Raw genomic sequence first — 22,457 nt, 5'->3', positions numbered from 1 at the left:
CTGTAAGATTAAATGACTCTGATTGGTTAGATATTTGGTTTAAAATGAAATAAGAAATTGAGTAATAGGGTAAAGAATTTGTGAGAAGGAACACATGCCTCCTATCTTCTGACAATCTAGAGATAGCTAATGTTACCAACTTTAAACAATATTATGAAAGGGGAAATAATATTTTTTAGCGCATCACTAAAATGACCACCAAAGATTCATGCTTCCAGTCCTAAGCACAGTTGTTAATTCTGGGAAGTGTAGCAAAAGTCCCTCATCCCCCACTCTCCCTCCCAACCACCACCACATATATGTGTTAAAATAGCACCACACGACACTTCTCACCACTAGAATGTGAGAAGTGGCTGGTATCACTTCTGGAGTAAAATGGATAATAAAGAACTATGTCTTCTCCACACCAGTTGAATGGAGAGGATTCTAGAATGCAGAGTCACAAGATAAAAGGTGTCTGGGCCCCTGAAAGACTACATGGAAGGCCAATCAACCTGGAATACTCCTGTAGACTGAAAAGTGGGGACCAAATAAACTTTGATGAGGTTAAACCACTTGTGTGTCTGCTACAGTGTCTCGACATTCCAGAAAATTCAGTAAATTAAAAACATATACATATATAAAAATAAAAACAGTTGCTGTACAGTTGCTATTTTGTAGATTACATTGCAAAGTGCAGAGACCAAATTTAACCTTTTTATGTCCTATTAGTTATCATTTATATGAAATCAGTGTTTCTCAAAATAAAAGCAATACTTCCAAACTTAGTAATTAATATTTAAGCCTCTGAACTTTTCCAAAATTAAAAATAAAGAACAATAAGTCCTCAGAACACAAAAAGTACAACATAGTCCCCTCACCACAGAATCCAGGATATGTTTTCAATGAGAAAAAGAGAGCTCAAAATATCATCCTTGAAGTTAATGTGAACAGGCACTTCACTTAAGAACAAGGTTATTCTTTTTAGGGGAAAGAGCTCTTAGCCATAACTGAACATTTCATGGCGAGATACTGTGAATATTGAAACAAAAGGGGGGAGATTGTTTTATCATAGAAATACTCTACTGTTTCTCAGGTAATTATTTTTATTCTTTAATAGATACAACTGCCTCCTATTGTACTATCACAGCTGTATAGCTCCAGTTAATTATACTCCTTTATGCTCACAAGAGTTTTTCAGCAAGCTGTAATAATTAATTCGATAAGAAAAAATTAGACAAGATTCAGTACGCATATATAGGATATAGTTCTTTTCTGCAAAAATGAAAGGACAATTCTAATAATAAGAGATGCGAATTGTTGTTACTTAAATAAAAATACTTTCATTAAATTATATTTTGCAACTTTTTACCATCTTGAAAATATTTTTACAGTGATTACTTTTGGTTAAAAATATTTAACTGGTGACAAATAAGGACTTTTGCTGACAGGTATTTCTAATACTACATGTCAGTATTCAGGGACAGCACCATTCAAACTGAGGAAGTACCGTTTGGTATACTTGAGCTGACTGTACTTTCTGACGGGCCATCAAAAAATACAAACACACACATATACATATATGTTATATATTTACTGTATTATTCAATAATATAAAGGGCTTATTTTTTTAAATATAAAGCTATTTCTGAGATAAACATTATTATAATCAATCACTGCTGCATCATGTGTACAACACTGGTTTTCTCAAATACTTTCTACTTTTCTACTTTCCTTTTCTAGAATCACGCATAATGCTTCCTTTAATTTAGCATTTTATTTACTACTTCTTTTTTTCTACTTCTATTGTAACAAGCCTCACATGTTACTCACATAAATATTAGTATTTCCAAGTTATGTACTTGGCTCCATGGAATGGAAATTAGTAGGAAAAAATATATCACTCAGACCATTCCTCAGCCCACCTAAATAATCATATTTGCCATCTCCTCTTAACACACTTCTGTAACTGCTGCAATTGTTTGTGTGTATGATTACATTAGCCTGTCTTGTTTCTACTGACTTTAAAGTTCTCAAGAGATTTCCTGGTATTCAAGAAGCATTTACTGAGAGAGAGGCAGAGAAAAAGGGAAATAGAATATGATGGATAAAAGAATCATGTGAAGGCAGAGAGATCTGGGTTTGAATCTGGTTGCCCTTTTTCTGGTTGTATCATCTAAACCTCAAGAGACTCCTCATCTGTGAAATTAGAACCTCACAGGACGAATGTAAAAATCAGTTAAAATAACTCAAGTAACATGCTTAGCTCAGTGCTTGTCTTTCAACAAATTCTCAAATGTTAGCAACCATCCCTTGTCCATGCACAGCACTTCCAAATAGCTTCGTACAATTTGAATAAACAACAAAGGATCATCTGAGGAAAGCTTCTAATATACAAGGCAAGTAGCTGAAAAAGAGAAAAAAGACCTGAAAGGCCAAAGACATTATCACTAATACCCTTAGAAATATAAGATATTATACCCATGAAAAATATTAAAGAAATATTTCAAGAATAAGAAAGCATTCTGAAAATTGTCATTTTTCATTTAGGAAAGCAAAAATTGAAGAGTTAGACGATAAAGTTGAGGAAGAAAGCTGTTTTAAGAAATCTGATGGAATTCATTATATTTTTATGTATTTAATTTTATTTTATACGCTGTGATCTTAAACATGTATAGTTAAATTATTACGTCAATATAAGTAAACATCTGACTATGTCACCTCTATCCTTATTAGTTAGCAAAAAGAAATTTTTTAATGAACTTTCTAAGTGGGAAAATGCTGGTGACGGAGAACAATCTTATGCCCAGGATTGCCTTATACTGAGGCATAAAAAGTAGAGAGGTTCCAGATAAACAGCCTAGAGGCTGAAGAAAACACCCAAAATTAGTTTCTGCACAGTAAAACAGAAAACAATAGCACTTCTTGATGACTTGCAGGCACATAAATAACACCTATCAATCAGAAGTCTAGCCCTCTGCCTAAAATAACTCAGTTCAATACAGACTAGTCATGGCCAAAAAGAAACAGGGCTGAGCTATTTTCAGCTGTAGCCACGGCAAGAAGCTGAGTACATTCTATATACCCAATAACCAAAAGCTGTATATTTATTTCTAGGGCCAAAGATTAGCACCAATCAGGCAAAACTAGTTCCCCTGGAACTTACGACTTATGCCTCAATTTTTCAAATACAAAGGAGATAACAGACTCTCTGCCACATATCATACTCCCCCATGAAAGAATTACAGTTTCATTATCCTTTTTATGCCTTACTGCTGCCTAGAGAATAAATTCAAACTTACTTAAAACTCTTCTCAATTTGACCTCTACCAATCTTCTAATTTCCAAATTATATGCTACATATAATTTAAACCAGTCATTGTTCTAAGCACCTGTGCTTTTCTTCCTGTCTCCTCTATGTTGCTAAATGTAATAACCTTTGGAGGGGTCCTCATCTTACTTGACTTTTTAACACCACTGACAATTATCCATTTCATCCTCTTTACAGGCTCCTCCTCCTCTATCTGGCCAGGGATTAATTGGTTCCTCAAAAATTGGTCCCACTCTTCTTATACCATATATAAAAATTAACTCATAGAGAAAAGAGAAATAACTTGCAATTATATTAAAGATGTCAATATCCCTCTGTCAACAATTTATAGAATAACTAGACAGAAAGTCAGAAAGGATGTAGAACTTAACAACACCATCAACCAACATTTATAGAATACTCCACCAAATAAGAATAGAATATGTATTTTTCTCAAGTGTCCACAGAATGTATACCAAGATAGACCATATCCTGAGCCATTTTACAAAACTCAACAAACATAAGAGAATTTAAATCATACACAGTATGCCCTCTCTGGCCCCAGTGAAATCAAACTAGAAATCAATAACAGAAAAATAACTTGAAAACCTCTCCACACTTGGAAGTCAAACAACACACCTGTAAGTAATACCTGGGTCAATAAGGAAATCTCAGGGTAAATCAAAAGATACATCAAACTGAATAATAAAAAAAAATAACATATATCGAAATTTGTGGGACATAGATAAAGCAGTGTTAAGAAATTTGTAGCAATAAATGTATATCAAAAAAGAGGAAAAGTCTCAAATCAACAATTTAAACTTCCCCATCAAGAACCTAGGGGAAAAAAGAGCAGAAGAAACTAAAAGCAAGTAGAAGGAAGGAAAAAACAAGGAGCAGAAATCGATAAAACAAACAGAAAAACAATAGAGAAAAATTAACAAAACAAAGCACTAGTTCTTTGAAAAGATCAAGGAGATTGACAAATCTATAGCATGGCTGACAAAGAAAAAAATAGAGGGGGGATACAAACTACCAATATCAGGAACGCATCCAGGGATATCACTACAGACCCTGAAGACATGAAAAAAATAATGGGAATACTACAAACAACTCTACGCACATAAATTTGACAATTTCAATGAAATGGACCACTTTCTCAAAAAAAAAAAAACACAAACTCCCACAACTCACCCAAAAAGATAATTATGAAAAAGATAATTAGAATAGCCCTAATAACTATCAAGAAAATTGAATTCATAATTTTAATACTCTCCAAAAAGAAATCTCCAGACACCCTTTCCCTGGAAAATTCTACAAAACATTTAAAGAATAAACACAATCTCTTCACAATTCTACACAATTTCTTCCAGAAAATAAAAGAGGAAACACATTTCCCAACTCATTCATGAAGCTAATATTACCCTATTACTAAAATCACAGACAGTCCAAAACCAGAAAACTACAGACCAATAATCCATATAGATATTCTTTAACAAAATATTTACATAAAAAAAATTATACAGCATGAAAAAATCAGGTTTATTTCAGGAATGCCAGGCTGTCTCAGTATTTGAAAATCGATCAAAGTAATCTACCATATTAACATGCTAAAGAAGAATTACATGGTCATAGTAATCAATGCAGAAAAAGCATTTGACAAAATTTAATACCCATTCATAATAAAAACAAGAATAGAGTGGAGCTTCATTAACTTCATAAAATGCATTTGTAAAAAAAAACCTATAGCTACCACTATATTTAATGTTGAAAAATCGAATGATCTCTCTCTAAAATTAAGATGATGATAAGGGTATCCTCTCTCACCATTTACTCAACACAAAGCTGCAAGTTCTAGAGCGTGCAATAAGGCAAATAAAAGAAATAAAAGGCATACAGATTGGAAAGGAAAAATAAAAACTTTCCCCCTTTACAAATGACATGATTGTCTACATACAAAACATTCCAAGGAATCAATAAAAGACACTCCTAGAATTAATAATTGAGTTTAGCAAGGTCACAGGATATAAAATAAATATATAAACATCAATTGTATTTCTTTGTATACCAAAATTATAAACACAATATTATTTATATTTGCTTAAAGAAATAAAATATTTAGGTATAAATGCACAGATATACTTTATTCATGGATTGGAAGAAGCAACATAACAATGTCTTTCAATGGGTGAATGGTTAAACAAGTGGTGGTACATCTATACTATAGAATGCTACTCCACGATAAAAAAGAATGAACTATTGATACATGCAACAACCTGTATAACTCTCCAGAGAATTATGTTGAACGAAAAAAAGCTGGTCTCCAAAAGGTTACATACTATATTATTCCATTCGACACTCTTGAAATGACAAAATTATAGCAATGAAGAACAAATTAGTGTTTGCCCAGGATTAAGGATGGGTAGAGATGGGAAAGAAATGGGTATAGCTATAATAGAACATGAAGGATTCTTCTTGTGATGGAAATGTTGTGTATTTTGGCTATGTTGATGTCAATATCTTGGTTATACCATAGTTTTTCAAGATGTTACTGTTACCATAAGGAAAACAATAAAGGGTACACAGAATCTACTATTCTGCCTATGAATTATCTCAAAATAAAAAGTTTAATAAAAGTAGTCTTCAGAAATATATACTATGATAGTTTCTTCCCTTCCTGTATGTACATGCCATTCCTTCATGAAGAAGTGGAGCCTATTCCTTCTCTCTCTCTGAATCTGAGCTAGTCTTAGTAATCTGATGAATTTATAGGACTTTGTGGGCTAGGTCATAGCCTTTCAGCTTCCACCTGTCTTCTTGGAAAAACTGCCAGACATCACATAGGAAGTTTGGTTACCGTGAGACTGCTATGCATGAAGTAAGCAATGCTAGCCAGCTCATAGTCCAGGAACCATACAAGTGAGTGATTTAGCTATCTTAGACATTCAGGCCCAATGGATATTTGAGAAAGAATCAAGGCACTAGACATATGGTCCCTGTCAAGCTTTCCCAGCTATTTTTACCCTTTCAAGCCATCCCATATGATACCCTATACATTAAGGAGCAGAGATAAATCACCTCATGCCCAATCTACTAAACCACAGGTTTGTAAGCATAACATCTAGTTGTTAACTAACACCAAAGTTTGGCAAACTTTATTAAGGTCAGAGAGGGTCAGAGAGTAATTTTTTAGGTTTTGAAAGCCACACAGTCTCTATTACAACTACTCAACTCTGGGGTAGTATCATAAAAGCAACGAAGATAATATGTAAAAAATGAGTGTGGTTGTGTTCTAAAAACTTTATTTATGGATACAGAAGTCTGAATTTCATATAATTTTCATGTGTCATGAAATAGTCTTCAAGTTTTAAAAAAACATTTAAAAACATAAAGTTTATTCTTTCTTTGTAGACTGTACAAAAAAAAATAGGTTGAAGGTTATATTTGGCCCTGCAGGTAGTTTTCTAACCTCTGGTTTACACCATTAGGTTTGGAGACTTTTTCAATACAACAATGGATATCTGGAACAAACATTAAAGTGTTTAAAGTAAAGGAAAATAATTCTGAAACTTAGTCTCAAATTATTCAAGAAAAAGAAATAATACATGTATAGAGAGCTAAAAAGAAGACAATGATAAAGCAAATGTTAACATTTGATGAAGCTCAGTGAAGGCTTTAAGAGTTTTTTGGTCTTCCATCCCCACCCCATAACCAATGTTGATTACCTTTTGGGTATATTTTCTTCCAGCCTCAGTATCAAATTAAATATAATTACTCCTTTTACCTTAGGTAAACACCAAAACGGCCCCATCAAGTCTTTGAGCAACAAACTACTCTTTCTATAATGACACTTATTGAATCCCTTCTACTAATTAACATATGTGCTAACAAACTTACACATCAGTGTTTAAATATTCAAGCTTTAAAGAAAAAATAATCTGTGAGTATGCGTGTGGGAATAAGAATGCTGGGGGTAGGAATGGTAACTAATGATCCCTAAAAGCTCTATAAACTAGAAAGGTTAATGTTTACTCTACTTCTGAGTAATACCAAATTATACTTGTTTGTCCTCAAGAATAACCATACTGTATTGTGGTGATTTTCAGGTTGAAGATTTGGGCATGTCATTTCAAAATAAATATATTTTTAATTTTAAAATGAAATTTGGGAAAAAAACATCAAATAATGTTACTATCTAACTTTCGAAAGAATTCTATCAGTTTAGAGAGAGAAGTAAAGAGGTTAAAGAAGTCACATGAGAACAAACACAAGCCCATACACAAAGAGACCGCAAAAGGTATCGATCTAACTTTCTATATCTATTTAATAAAAGATATTACCCTAGTGAAGAACTCTAGATGAAAGTTTTTTAAAATCATAAAGAAAAATACATTATTACTTATAATGACAAGATATGAACTCAGTACATGCAATAGTGCTTATGCTACAACTCTAACACTGATTGTTGGGGGGTATTTTGTTTTGTTTTTGAGTCAAACTTCTACCTCACTCTGACCTTTTTACCAATCACCTTTCACTGGATCATGAGCCTCAATTTTCTGAGATTTATAACTACATAAAAACTAAAGTGATTAATAATATAAAGCCAACATGACTTTAAAAATCAATATTAAAAGCATTAATGTATTATCCCTAGAAAATGAAATATGCAAGTGTTCTCAATAAATCATAATCAATGTAACTGATACCAACTACTGCCACATACCTTCTCAAATCAAAAGCAGTATTTAAAAGTTTACCTTTTAAAATATGTAGATGTCTTAAAGTCTTTTAACTCTTATTTTAAATTCTTTATACCAAAATTGTACTTATAAATAAAAATATGTTTTTAAAATTTGAAGAATTTAACTAAAAGCTTTGGAAGTCCAGAGATTCCAAGAAATCAGTAGTTTCTGAATTAGAGTAAGTTTAAAGGAAAATAATCTATCATTTTCTTCCAAAGAGAGAACAAAACAATGTAATATCTTCTGTCAAAATCTTTGAAAAGATCAGCAATGGAGCTGGTGAAGGCTAGTTTTCTAGTCTCTGTACTTCTCATATACTCTTGTGTAATCCCTACCCTGATTTCTCCTAGCTTGCTCATTGTAAGCCATGCTTCACTTCTTACCTTACAAATGTCTCTGAATTTGGAGCCTTACCAAACCTACCGCCAAACCTCCTTCCTCTTCCTAAAGCTCCTAAAGCACTAGGTTGTAAAAGTCATAAAAACAATATAATTTTTGAGAGCTGCAATTTAGCTTGGAGAGCTCGTATGATCTTTTAATTTTACAGATGTATTCAGTTGGACAGCAACAGGGCCAGACTAGAAAAAAGGGCTCCTGACTGAAATGTTCTTTCATTTTGCAAGCCTTGCTTATTTAAAGAATAAGAGCATGTTCCAGGTTGCCTCTGTCATTTTACTAAATTCTAAAACCTCAGATTTGGAAAAAATTTTAAAGATCATCTTGATAGTCTAAACACCTACTAAGTCTAGATACACAAATGCACTCTATATTATGCCTGCCAAGTAGTTACCCAGATCCTACCTAGATCCTAGGGAATCTATTAGCTACTCCCAGACCACCCAGTCAACCTTCAGACAACCCTGATTGTTCTCCCCTATGCTGAGGGAAACCTATCTCCCTAGAAGTTCTATCCATGGATCCTAATTCTGCTTCTTGGTGCCAGGCTGAATACACCTACTTCCATTTCCAGGAATAGCCTTTCAGATAATATAAATAGCCAGTCTATATACCCTGAAATATTTTCTCTTCCTTAAGCTAAATATCAACTCCTTAAACCTTACCTTGTCTGAATACAGTCCAACTTGCTTATAACCATCTTAAACTAGGATGCACAGAACTGAAGCTAATACTCCAAATGTGATCTGACTAGAGAAGAGCTCTTACCTTCCTTCCTTAGAGACCTCCATTAATACAGTTTAAGAACACAGTTGTTTTGCTTTTGTTTTATTAACAACCATATCACATCAGACTCATAGTAGGCTTACCAATTAAGATCTTTTACTTAACTGTTAAGTCAAATCTCTTCCACTAAACACTTACATAGCAGGAATCTTGTAGACACAAGTGCATGGCTTTATATTTATCCCACTCAATGTAATCTTGTTAAACATGGCCCATGATTCTAGCCAATTGAGATGTTTTGAGACCCTGATTCTTGATGCACAAATCCGCTATAATGTGAAACATGTCTTCTGTATTGCACACAAGTAATTGAAAAAAATAAAATAGGGACAAGCACCAAGTCTTATGGTAAGAATGCAGAAATGTTCTTTGGGACTTAAAATAATAAATTATCCAATTTCCAGAACATATTTTTTCCATCTTGATAATAATACATGGAACTTAGCAAACCCTTTACTGAGCTATAAATGTGGTATGTTTATCACATTTGCTTCATCTCTCAAAAGAGCAGATCTGTCAAAAAAAAAAATGAACTCAGTTTTGTCTAACATGACTTTTTCTTAGTGATACCATTCTGGTCTCTTCCATTATTAACTACTTATAAATAAACCATGGTTTATGTAATTGATTTTTGAATCTTCCTAAGGCTCAATGTTAACATGCTTAGTCTACAGCTTGAAGAAAAACAAGCAAATAACAACAAAAATTACCCTTGCCCATCTCTAGGTTTCTATTCTAGATCTCTCCTGATCCTGTTCTTTTTTAAAAAATCACCAGTGGAAATGTAGATTTTTCTCTTCCTTCCTTTGAAAGTTCTGATAAAAAAGCCTAGTTACATGAGATTTCTTTTTATTTTTAACTGTACCTTTCATATTCTTTTTATTAAGTAATCTGCTTATCAAATTACATTTTAAAGCTATAAACTGTTAGAGCCCTTAGTCTGATACCAGCTTGAAACTGCAGTAGTATTGTGCCTGGAATCTAATTACCTATCTAGTTTGTATTTTGAAAAGATTATCTTAATTCTGGGTGATAATATTCAATATCTCAAAATCTGCTTGTTTATATAAGCGAATACCACATTCATTGTTTTCAATAAAAATCAATTTTGCTGTTAGCAATAAAAGTATACTCTGATTTCTATTTTACTATCTCTGATCACACACATTAAGAATGGATACCCACGCCGGAGCAATTGGATAGCTATATGGGAAAAAAACAAACCTCAACCTCTATCTGACATTATACACAAATATTGAAATGAATCATTGACCTAAATATAAACGCTAAATCTATAAAACTTCTAGAAAAGAACATAGGAGAGGTGTGCTGCCAGAGAAGTCAAGGCAGGTTCTTCCTGAATTTGGCCACAACATGGCAGCTGTTTTGATCAGGAAAATGATAGTTTTTGTCATGAATCCTCTACTACATCTGAGTCATTGCACAGCGATCCCCCACCATGTGTGCACTATCCACATTCCTGCTGGGTTCCCCTGGTGCTGCAGTTCAAGTGGGTGCAAAGCTAAATGCAGCTGTGGTCTCACTTCTCTCCTACTGCTTCTTGCCCTGCCTGCAGTCTGCTCTGGGGTTCAAGACCAAGGGTACCATCAAGAAGCGCTGCAGGGACTGTGACCCGGTAAAGAGGTGCAGGCAGTGGTTCATCCACTGCAAAATGAACCCAAAGCACAAACACAGACAGATGTAGCTTCTTGGATTGTGAAATTATGTGCAAAGTTTTACCATTTCCCTGAGAAATGATGTTACCTTATCAAGAGAAATAAAATGTAAATGTTCTGTTGAAAAGAAAAAATCCATTGGAGAAAATCTTCCTGAAATCTCTCGCAGTATGCAAAGATTTCTTAGTTAGGACACAAAAACTATAAGAAAAAATATTGATAACTTGGATTTCATCAAAATTAAATGTTCTTAAACATACTGTAAACATGAAAAGGAAAAATACAGAATTGGAGAAAATATCAGTAATGCTTCTATCTGCCAAAATATTGGTATACAGAATATGTAAAGAGTTCTTAACAAATTAATAACAAGATGGTAAACAACCCAATTTTTTAAAATAGGTGAAAGACTTGAATAGACAGTTCAAAACAAGATATACGAATGGCCAATAAGCACATGAAAAGATACCCAATAGCATTAGTCATCAGGAAAATGCAAACTGAAATCAAAATACAATATTACTACATCACACTCCTATTTACCAAAATGGCTAAAATTTTGATTAAAATTTTTGATACATAACTTGATTACAGACCATCCTAATAACAAAAGACAAATTTCAGAGCTGAAAATTTCCACTGACATTTCTAAGAAAACAACCTTATAAAATTCAACTATTAAAATAATATAATCATATCAAACGATTTGCTTAATATATCAATTACATGTGACCTAATTTATCCATTCATTTAAATATAATTAAGAGCATTATGTGCAATTGGGAAAACTTGTAGCCGAAGAATTTTTCTCTTTCTTTTATTTATTTATTTATATTTTTACACCTAGAGCACCTGGTCTTCCTACGTGGTCTCCCATCCAAATACTAACTAGGCCCAACCCTGCTTAGCTTCCAAGATCAGACAAGATCGGGCTTGTTCAGGGTGGCATGGCTGTAGATAATTTTCCTCCTTCTTATTCTACAAATTAACTAACACCTTAATTATTTGTTTTAGTAAACACTGAAAAATTGAATAATTCAAAGTTAAAATACAGTTTATCCCAAACAGTGTGTGAAACACTTATTAAGTGTCTACTCTACATGCTAGGTACGGGCTTGATTAGTAAAATCATTGTCTAAAAGTTTTATAGTAGAAGGGAGAAAAAACATAATGCACACAAAAGCATCAAATATTAGAATTCAAATCTCTTTGTCCTAAATGTGTTAAAATTTCCCTCCAACAAAAAGAGTTGCTGGCTCACATTCTTCTCTCTTTTTCTCCTTTCAGCCCTCTCTCCCTGTTTGCTTGTTTTTTTTCATGACAGACATTTTAATTATGGTAAAAACTCCTTTACTTTGTTGCTATAGGAAAGAAAAGGCACTCAAAATAGAACACTAATTGTTTTATGTGGAATGGAGTCTATGTATAGTCTTTGAGACCCCATAAAATTTGTCACAAATTTATCATAATCCAGTTTCTTTCAAGCAAATTTATCATCTCCAATATACTTGATATACATGGAAAGTTAATGTCTCAACAAATATTTTACATATTTGAATAATTAATGACTTGCCAAAGAGATTTTTTTTTTTTAAGAGTGCTTCAGAGACATCATTTCCAAATTTCATGCAGAAGGAGCCATTCTAAAATGCAATGTTTCTGTCTATGGCCATGCCACCCTGAACAAGCCAGATCCTGTCTGATCTTGGAAGCTAAGCAGGTTGGGCCTGGTTAGTACTTGGATGGGCGACCAACTAGGAAGACCAGGTGCTGTGGGTGTAAAAAATAAAAAATAAGGGATTATAAACTGACAGGGTCCTTGCAATCTGTGAGGACAACCAAGGGTTGCCTCATCTTAAAAAAATAAAATAAAAATAAAATAAAATAAAATATTTCTGTGTGAAATCAGAAAGTTAGGATCCTGTCCACAATAGGCATATAATAACTTTCTCCACAATATTAACAATTTGACAAATTAAGACCTGAATTACAATTTTAAATTGAGGATCCTGGGTAGTAGAGAGGTTATTATAGGATATCTAACGTAGAACCAGTAGTTATTACCTTATTTACTTTAGTAAAGATGCTATTGAAGTTGTCTGGCTCTATTTTACACAGATCAATTCCCTTCCTATTATAAAGCATTCAGTTTCCACTTTTCCTTTTTACCAAAATAATTTAAAATTCATACATAATTAAAAGAAAACACACATACACAAGAAAAGATTTGAGACACTCTTTCAGAAAACTAAATGGTATCCTGAATTGAACCCTGGAAAAGAAAAGGGGCATTAATGGAAAAACTAGTGAAATCTGAATAAAGTCTTAAGTTTAGTTAATAAGTAATATACCAATGTTTGTTTCTAAGTTTTGACAAATGTACTGCAGAAATGTAAGATGAGAAGATTGGGGAAACTGAAGCTGAGTTAGGAATACATAGAAAGCTTTGTACTATCTTTGCAACTTTTCTATAAATCTAAAATTATTCCAACAAAAACAAAAAAACCTCCACTTGGAAAAAAAAACAATTAGAAGGAATTATATGTATAATAAAAGCATTTTAAATCTGAAAACAACAAAGTAAAGCACACATTTCAATAGTAAAAGACAAAGACTCCAGTCAATAAATACGTAATAATGCACAGAGTTACAAAAAAGGAAAGGCAACTTGTTAAAAAATGAAAACATTAAATTTACAAACAAAAATAAAATTAAAACAAAACAATTTTTAAACATCAAATTAGCAACTTAAAATTATATTATTTGTAAAAGTATGGTGAGTTTGAGAATGCCATTGCTGACTATAAGGTACATTATTAAGATAATTTTTATGAAGCAATTTGACACAATATATCACAAGCCAAAAAACAGGCTTAGTAATCCAACTTTTGGAGAAATAAACTTCTAAGGAAATACTCTAGAACATAAAAAGCTTTTATACAAAATATGCATTTTTGACATTTAATTTTTACTGAACAACCTACCTATAAGACATCCACCATAGGAAAATAGTTCATTATGGCACATCCACTTAATAGGCAGTTATCAACAATGACATTCACAATTTATAATAAATCTGAGGAATTCAGACTCATATTGTATAACAAAGTATCATAATTTGGTAAAATAAATGAAAAAATTATGCTTGTAAAGGAGACTGGAAGAAAGCACATCCAAAACATAAAAAATAGTTATCTCTGGGTAATAAGATTATGGGTACTATAACTTTTATTATAAAAGAGTTTCTTTTAAAACAGGGAAACTATATGTTTAAGAAACAAAAGCGGAGGAAGCATAATTTAAAATATCATGTATTTGGGTGGTCTTCATTTAGAGAGAATTACCATAAAATATTTTGTACATACTGAAAACCTTTAAAAGTATTTAAAGATGTATGTAATCATCAGTGAACTTCCTCAAAAACTATCAACATGCATTTGGCTCATATTAGAAATCAGATCTACCCTCAATGAGTTTATAATTTAGTAGGAACCATGATTAAGTTACAAATAGCAAGGATAAAATAAAAACAAAAGAAGTTAAATATTTATTTAAACAGTAGCAAAGTAGTTGAGTACTAACTCTACAATCAGATAGATCTAATTTAAATCCTGGCTCTAATAATTGTGTGACCTTGGGTAAGTCTCAGCCTCTCTAAGACCAGTTGCCTTTGTCTGTTATTTGGAGATAATAACGGTACCATGAATTACTGTGAGCACTAAATGAAATATTCAAGCATAACACCTGGAAAAATGTCTGGCATATAGTTAGTATGTAAATGTTAGCTATTATATTTTTAAATGATTGTTAGTGTTGTTATTGACTATCAGGGTTATAGATATTAGATGAATGAAAGGAGATCAATAACAATGGGAATTAAGAAAGGCTTTCCAAAGGAAGTAAGAATTCAGCTAATACTTGAAGGAAAATTAGAAATGGCTAACATTGGGCAGAGATGAAGAGCAGTATTTGAAGAAATTGGGCATATTTTCAGAACAGTGAACTATCCAACTACAGAAGACACATATAAACACTTCTTATGAAAGAGAAATAAACATTTTTAAAGGAAAAAATGAGTCTCAATTAGTAGCATTGTGTCATTCATCAACACAGATTTATCTTCAAAATAAAAATTTTTTAGTGCAAGTTAAAGTATCTCAAACAATACTACATAAAAATCACTTTAACAAAACAGTAATTGACACTGAAATATTTAACAACTAAAGTCTAGTCAAGAAAAACAAGTATCTAAAACAACCAATAAACATTTAAAAAATATTCAACTGCATTGGAAGAAAAGAGGAAAGGAGGTAAAAATTAAAAAAATAAAAACTAGAAATATTTTTGTATACACTAAGAAATTATAAGTTAAAAAAAATAAAGATGCTATTTTAGAAGGGGGTCCAAATAAGATTTCCTTAAACATTTATGCCTATATCTTTATGATTCTAATTGTTCTTTCCTGTTCATATATATTACAACTCAATAAACTTGAAATAAAAAAAATATTTTTTAAAATAATTCTAAATTAATGGAATGGCGGATTCTCTGATTCACAGAAATGCATAGTTTCCAGACAACCTGTTGAGATCCATTTTTATATAACCAATTCTAATTTAGTAGAATTATATCATTTATCATCATGATGGATTTTTTATATTATCATTTTGTAAAATACATTATATACCTTTTCTCTTAGACTTAGGCAAACAGGCCTTTAGTGTAAGGTTTTATGTTTATCTGGATAGGAGCAGACTGTGTTTATTGTTCAAAGACGTTGTTCCTATTGTTCTACTTGAAGTACCAGACATATGAGTAATCATTGAAAATAACAAGCTATTAAGCCAAACACTATGACCTTGACATTATCAAATATTTCCAAGAAAAATTAAAATAAAACCAATTCACTAAAGAACTCATAAAACTTCAGCAAGCTCATTCTACACATATTAGCTGAAAAGCAGTATCTGGAGTCTGTTTCATGAGTCTGAGATTTATGGATTTAAATCTTAGTTCTAAACCCTATTAAGAACCTGAGTGTATGTTGAGAAGGTATTTCAGCTTCTATACCCATGTTTCTTCCCTCTGTAAAATGGGGACTATAACAGTGCCTTCCTTAATGAGGTCATTATAAAGAATAAATGACATACTGCATATAAAACATACATCACAGTATCTAATCTAGCTCAGAGTAAGTGCTTGATACACAGACATCATCATTATGTGTTTCTATAATATATGTTTAAATATTTAAAAAGTCTCTAAGGTAATCCCAAGACAACAAAGGAGACCAAAAAAAAAAAAAAGGTACACAGAAGAAATTTCAGCCTCTGACACATATAGCTAGAATAAATAGTAAACACAGTCTACTCCTATCCAGATAAACATAAAACCTTACACCAAAGGCCTATTTAGCTCAGTTCTAATTACTCAATACATCACGTATTACAAAGCATACTAAAACACAGTTTGAAGAGACAGAGGAAGCAATACAACCGGGCTCACAGATGACAGAGATATTGGATTTATGAGACCAGAAATTTCAAACAACTATGATGAATATGCTAAGGTCTCTTAATGGAAAAGTGGATAACATGAAAGAATAGATGGGTCATATAAGCAGAGAGATGGAAACTTTAGGCAAGAATCAAAAGGGAATACTGGAAATAAAAAAATACTGTAACAGAAATGAAAAAAAAAAAGCCTTTGATGAGCTCATCAACAGACTGGACATATATGAGGAAAGAATCAGTGAACTTGAAGAAATGTCAGTAGAAACCTCCAAAACTGAAATGGAAATAGAAAAAAGAATGAAAAAGAATAGAATATCCAAGAACTGTGGGACAATTACAAAAGGTGTAACAGACACATAATGGGAATACCGGAAAGAAAAGAAAGAACCAAAAGAAATATTTGAAACAATGACTGAAAATTTCCCCAAATTAATGATAGACATCAAGTCTGATTCCAGAAGCTCAGAGAACATCAAGCAAAACAAATATTTAAAAATTTACAACCATGTATATTGTATTCACTCTACAGAAAATCAAAAACGAAGGGAAAAATCTTAAAGAAAACCAGAGAAAAAAAACACCTTTCTACAGAGGAACAAGGATAAAAATTACATTGAACATCTCTTCAGAAATCATGCAAGCAAGAAGAGTATGGAGTAAAATATTTGAAGTGTTGTAAGTAGGGATGTCCCAACCTAGATTTCGGTATCCAGTTAAGTTATCCTTCAAAAGTGAAGGAGATATAAAGAATTTCTGAGACAAATAAAAGTTGAATCAATTTGTCACCAGTAGACCATTTTTGCAGGAAATGTAAAAAAAAAAAAAAAATCAGAGATGGAAAATGATATAGTTTCAGAAACTCAGATCTACATAAAGAAGGCATTAAAGAAATAAAAGCAAGATTAAATTTCTTATTTTTCTTATTCGATCTAACAGATAACATTTTGTTCAAAAAAATAACAGCGACAACATAATTAATGGTTAGAGCTTACACATAAGTGAAATGAATGATAGCAGTGTTATAAAGGACAGGAGGGAAGAACTGGGAATACTGTTATAAGGTACTTGCACTATCCATGAAAGAGTATGTTATTTGAAGGAGGACTTGGATTAGCTGTAAATATATATTGTAACTTCAAGGGCAACCACTAAAAACAATTATTTTTAAAGAAGTAAAACTGACATGCTAGGAGAAGACATAAAATAGAATCATATAAAATGCTCGATTAAATACAGTGAAGGGGTACCTAACGCTCTCCTTCTCTCTGCGCCTGTTGTGCTGCTGATTATATTGGAAGATGCTCTGTGATACATCCCAGGATGCTGATAAGCCCTAAGAGGACCATTGGATACCTAGTAGGGTTATATAAATTACAGCCTTATATGTAACTAAGTTAAAAATCAAAAGTGTTGCTACCTTGGACCCACCATCTCTACCCTTCTTCAGCAAGGAAAAGACTCAAAATGACTCAGATAGCTTCTTTTTAAAGCATAATGTGTCAAGATCTTTGAAAACATGTCAGGGTGAGAGATTTCCCCAGATCTCTCCCCTTGAAACAATAATAAGCTGAACATCTAAAATTCAACAAAAAACACTCAAACTGCACCCCAGCACGTCTGAGCATGGGATCTCTGCATTAGTGCTACCACAGGTCATAATCCCAAGTGCTGGGTGGTGGACTGGGAGAAATAAAGAAACTGCCTCTCGCTGCCAGACATACCTGTAGGAGGGAGAGGGGAGAAGGAGATTAAAGTCTATTTTACGCAAAAGAATGAAACTAGACTGTTTTCTATCACCACACACTACAATTAACTCAAAATGGATTAAGGACCTGAATATAAGACCTGAAACAATAAAATGCAGAGACGAAAACATAGGAACTAAACTCAAGGACTTTGGTCTTAAAGAGAATTTTATGAATTTGACTTCAAAGGCAAGGGAAGTGAAAGCAAAAATAAATGAATGGGACTACATCAAACTAAAAAGCTTCTGCTCAGAAAAAGAAATCGTCAACAAGGTAAAGAGACAATCATCTAAATGGGAAAATATATTTGCAAGCAACACCTCCAATAAGGGCCTAATATCCAAAATATACAAAGAGCTCATATGACTCAATAATAACAAAAAAACAAATGATCCAATCAAAAAATGGGCAGAGGATCTAACAGACACTTCTCCCTAGAGGACATACAGATGGCAAACAAATATTTGAAAAGATGCTCAACATCACTAGCTATTAGAGAAGGGCAAATCAAAACCACAATGAGATACCATTTCACACCTGTTAGAATAGCTATAATCAACAGGACAAGTAATAACAAATGTTAGAGAGGACATGGAGAAAAAGGAACCCTCATAAACTGCTGGTGGGACTGCAGATTGGTACAGCCACTATGGAAAAGAGTATGGAAGTTCCTTTAAAAACTAAGAATTGAACTACCATATGATCCAGCAATCCCTCTACCGGGTATTTACCCCAAAGACTTGAAAATTCATATCCAAAAAGATATTTACACACCAATGTTCATAGCAGCATCATTATTCATGGTGGCCAGGACACAGAAGAAACCAAAGTGTCCTATGATAAATGATTGGCCAAAGAAGCTGTGGTACATATATACAATGGAATATTACTCAGCCATAAGAAGAGATGAAATACTGCCATTTGCGGCAACATGGATGGACCTCAAGATAATCATGCTAAGTGCAATAAGCCAGACAGAAAAAGTTGAAAATCACATGATATCACTTATATGTGGGATATAAACCTAAAAGCAACAAATAAACAGGACAAACAATCAGAGACTCATGGACATGGACTACAGACTAGTAGTTACCAGAGAGTGTGGGGTGGGGGAGGTAGATGGTTAAAGGGGTTCAGGGGAGGGTGAAGTGGGTAAAGGGGATCAAATATATGGTAGCTGAAGGAAATTGGACTTTGGGTGATAAACACACTATAGAATATACATAAGTCAAATTATAATGTACACCAAAAATTATATAATTGTATGAACCAATGTTACCCCAATAAACTTAATTTAAAAAGTTAATAAAATAAATAAAATAAAACCAGTGAAGGAAAAAAACAAACAGAGAAAACAGAAGAAAAGGTGGAAGACAAAAAAGAAACAAAGAATAAAGGCAAATAATAGAAAACAGTATCAAGTATAGTAGATATTAATCCAACAATATCATTAATTACTTTCATATCAATTGTCTAAATAAACAAATTAAAAGACAGACTATCATAATGACTAGAAACCAAAATAACTAATCTTAGGTCCACTAACTAAATGTTGTCTACAATAAATCAACTTTTAAGGTAAAGACAGATTAAAAGTGAAGGGACAGAAGAGATATACCATGAAAATGCTATTTTAAAAAAGCTGGAATATCTATAGTAATTTGAGAAAAAGAAGACTTTATAGCAAGAAACATTATCGGAGATAAAGAGGGGTATTACATAATGATAAAGGGGTCAAATTATCTAAAGACATAGCATTCCCTAATGTGTATGAACCTAATGACAAAGTATCAAAATTCATGAGGCAAAACTGATAGAACTTTAAGAAATGAATGAATTCAGTATTATGGCTGGAGACTACCAAAGATCTCTATCAGGAATTGATAGATCTAGCTAGCAAAATATCAGCAAGGACATAGTTGAACTAAACAGCTCCATCGATCAACTTGATCTACAGAACACTTCACTGAACAATAGATTACACATTCTTCCCAAGCTCAACATGTAACATTCACTAAGACAGACCACATTCTGGGCCATAAAACATATCTTAACAAATTATACAAAGTATGTCTCATTCCCAATGCAATGTAATTAAACTAAAAATCAATAACAGAAAGATAGCTGGAAAACCCCAAAATACTTGGAGATTAAACAATGTACTTCTAAACAACACATGGGTCAAAGGAGTCTCAGAGAAATTTTAAAGTACTTGAACGAATGAAAATACAACTTATCAAAAGTTGTGTGATCCAGCAAAAGCAGTGATTAGAAGGAAATTTACAGCATTGAATGCATTCATTAGAAAAGGAGAGAGATCTAAAAATCAATAATCTAAGCTTTCAAGAAACTAGAAAAGAGCAAATTAAATCCAAACTAAGAAGAAAATAATAAAAACTGGAGCAGAAATCAATGAAATTGAAAATGAGAAATCAATTAAAACAAAAGTGGGTTCTTTGACGAGATCAACAAAATTGATATATTTTTGCTAGATTAACAAGAAAACACAAAATACTAATATCAGAAATGAAAGTGGAGCCAACACTACTGAGTATGCGGACATTAAAAAGATAATAAAGGAATATCATTAACAACTTTATGCCCATAAATTTGATAGCCTAGATGCATGAATTCCTTGAAAGACACAATCATACCAAATCAGTATAATGAGAAATAAATAACCTGAAGAGTCCGATATCTATTAAAGAAATTTAATTAATAATTAATAGCCTTCTAAAACAAAGTATCAGGGCCAGACGGGTTTATCGGTGAATTCTATCAAACATTTAAGAAAAAAATTAAACTAATTCTCTGGACAATCTCCTCCAAAAAGTGAAAGCTGAAAGAATACTAATAACTCATTCTATGGGGCCAATATTACCCTGATACCCAAAACAGACAAAAACAGTATCAGAGAGGAAAACTACAGCCCTATATCTCTGATGAACACAAATGCAAAATTCCTCAAGAAAATATCAGTAAATCAAATCTAATAATGCATTTAAAAAAGCCTATACACTGCAACCAAGTGGTATTTATTCCAGGCATGCAAGGCTAATTTGACATTAGAAAAATCAATGTAATCCTCCATCATATTAACAAACTAAAAAAGAAAAATTATAATCATATCTAATAAAATCCAACAGTCATTCATGATAAAAATGTTCAGCCAACTAAGAATAGAGAGGAACTTCCTCAACTTGGTAAAGAACATCTACAAAAAAGCTACAGCTAACACCATACTTAATGGTAAGAAAACTGGTGCTTTCCCACTAAGGTGGGACAAGGCAAGGATGTCTTCTGCTCTCGTCACACCTACTCAAATCATACTGGAAGTCCTAGCTAAGGAAGTAAGATAAAAAAGGCAAATAAAAGATATACAAGTTGGGAAGAAAAAAACAAAACTTTGTTTATACATGGCATGATTATCCATGCAGAAAATCCCCAAAAATCAACAAAAAAAATCCTGAAACAAATAAGCAACCATAGCAAGGTTGGAGGGTACAAGGTTAAAACACAAGTCAATTGTTTTATTATATACCAGCAATGAATAACTGGAATTTGAAACATATTACTCTTTACATTAGCAGTAAAAAATGATATACTTAGGTATAAATCTAACAAACATACACACACACACACACACATATGTGGAATAATATAAAACTTTTATGAAAATAAATCAAAGATTTAAATGAATGGAAAAACTCTCTGTACCTGGAATAAGATTTGATAGTGCCAAGATATCAGTTCTTCCCAACTTGATCTACAGGTTCAATGCAATCCCAATCAAAATCCAAGCAAGTTATTTTATGGATGTCAACAAGCTAATTCTAAAGTTTATATGGAGAGGCAAAGGATTCCAAATAGCTAACACAATATTGAAGGAGAACAAAGTGAGAAGACTAACACAACCAACTTCAGGACTTATTATAAAGCAAACAGTAATCAAGACAGTGTAGGATTGGTGAAAGAATAGACAAATACAGAACAACAGAATAAAGAACCTAGAAATAAATCCACACGAAAGACAGTCAACTTATCTATGACAGAGCAACAAAGGCAATTTAATGGAGAAAAGATAATCTTTTGAACTATTCCTGGATGAATGAACAAACTGTGCTGGAATGAATCTAGATACAGACTTTATACCTTTCACAACACCAAAAGCATTATCCATGAAAGAAAAAAAAATGGTAAGTTGGACTTCATTAAAATTAAAAACTTAGGCTGTGTAAAACACATATTTGGAAAATGAAAAGACAAGCCACAAGTCAGGAGAAAATATTTGCAAAACATATATCTGA

General features: G+C 32.5%; 2 protein-coding genes and 2 pseudogenes across 15 annotated transcripts in view; 2 read left to right on the top strand and 2 right to left on the bottom strand.

The window, feature by feature from the left end:
- EHBP1 (EH domain binding protein 1) overlaps positions 1-22,457 on the bottom strand; it is a 292,696-nt gene that overhangs the window by 253,192 nt on the left and 17,047 nt on the right. The window lies entirely within an intron of this gene.
- On the top strand, positions 10,591-10,941 carry MRPL36 (mitochondrial ribosomal protein L36). The gene is given in 2 exon segments (XM_036225117.1): positions 10,591-10,680; positions 10,682-10,941. Coding segments are annotated over 2 exon segments (330 nt in total). The 3' UTR covers positions 10,922-10,941.
- Positions 11,733-11,851, bottom strand: LOC118606137 (annotated as a pseudogene).
- Positions 12,554-12,671, top strand: LOC118606309 (annotated as a pseudogene).

This window comes from Rousettus aegyptiacus, unplaced genomic scaffold (assembly GCF_014176215.1).
Source record: "Rousettus aegyptiacus isolate mRouAeg1 unplaced genomic scaffold, mRouAeg1.p scaffold_m13_p_7, whole genome shotgun sequence".
Taxonomy (NCBI): Eukaryota; Metazoa; Chordata; class Mammalia; order Chiroptera; family Pteropodidae; genus Rousettus; species Rousettus aegyptiacus.
The sequence above is the reverse complement of the archived record's forward strand: the minus strand, read 5'-3'. Positions and strand labels throughout refer to the sequence as shown.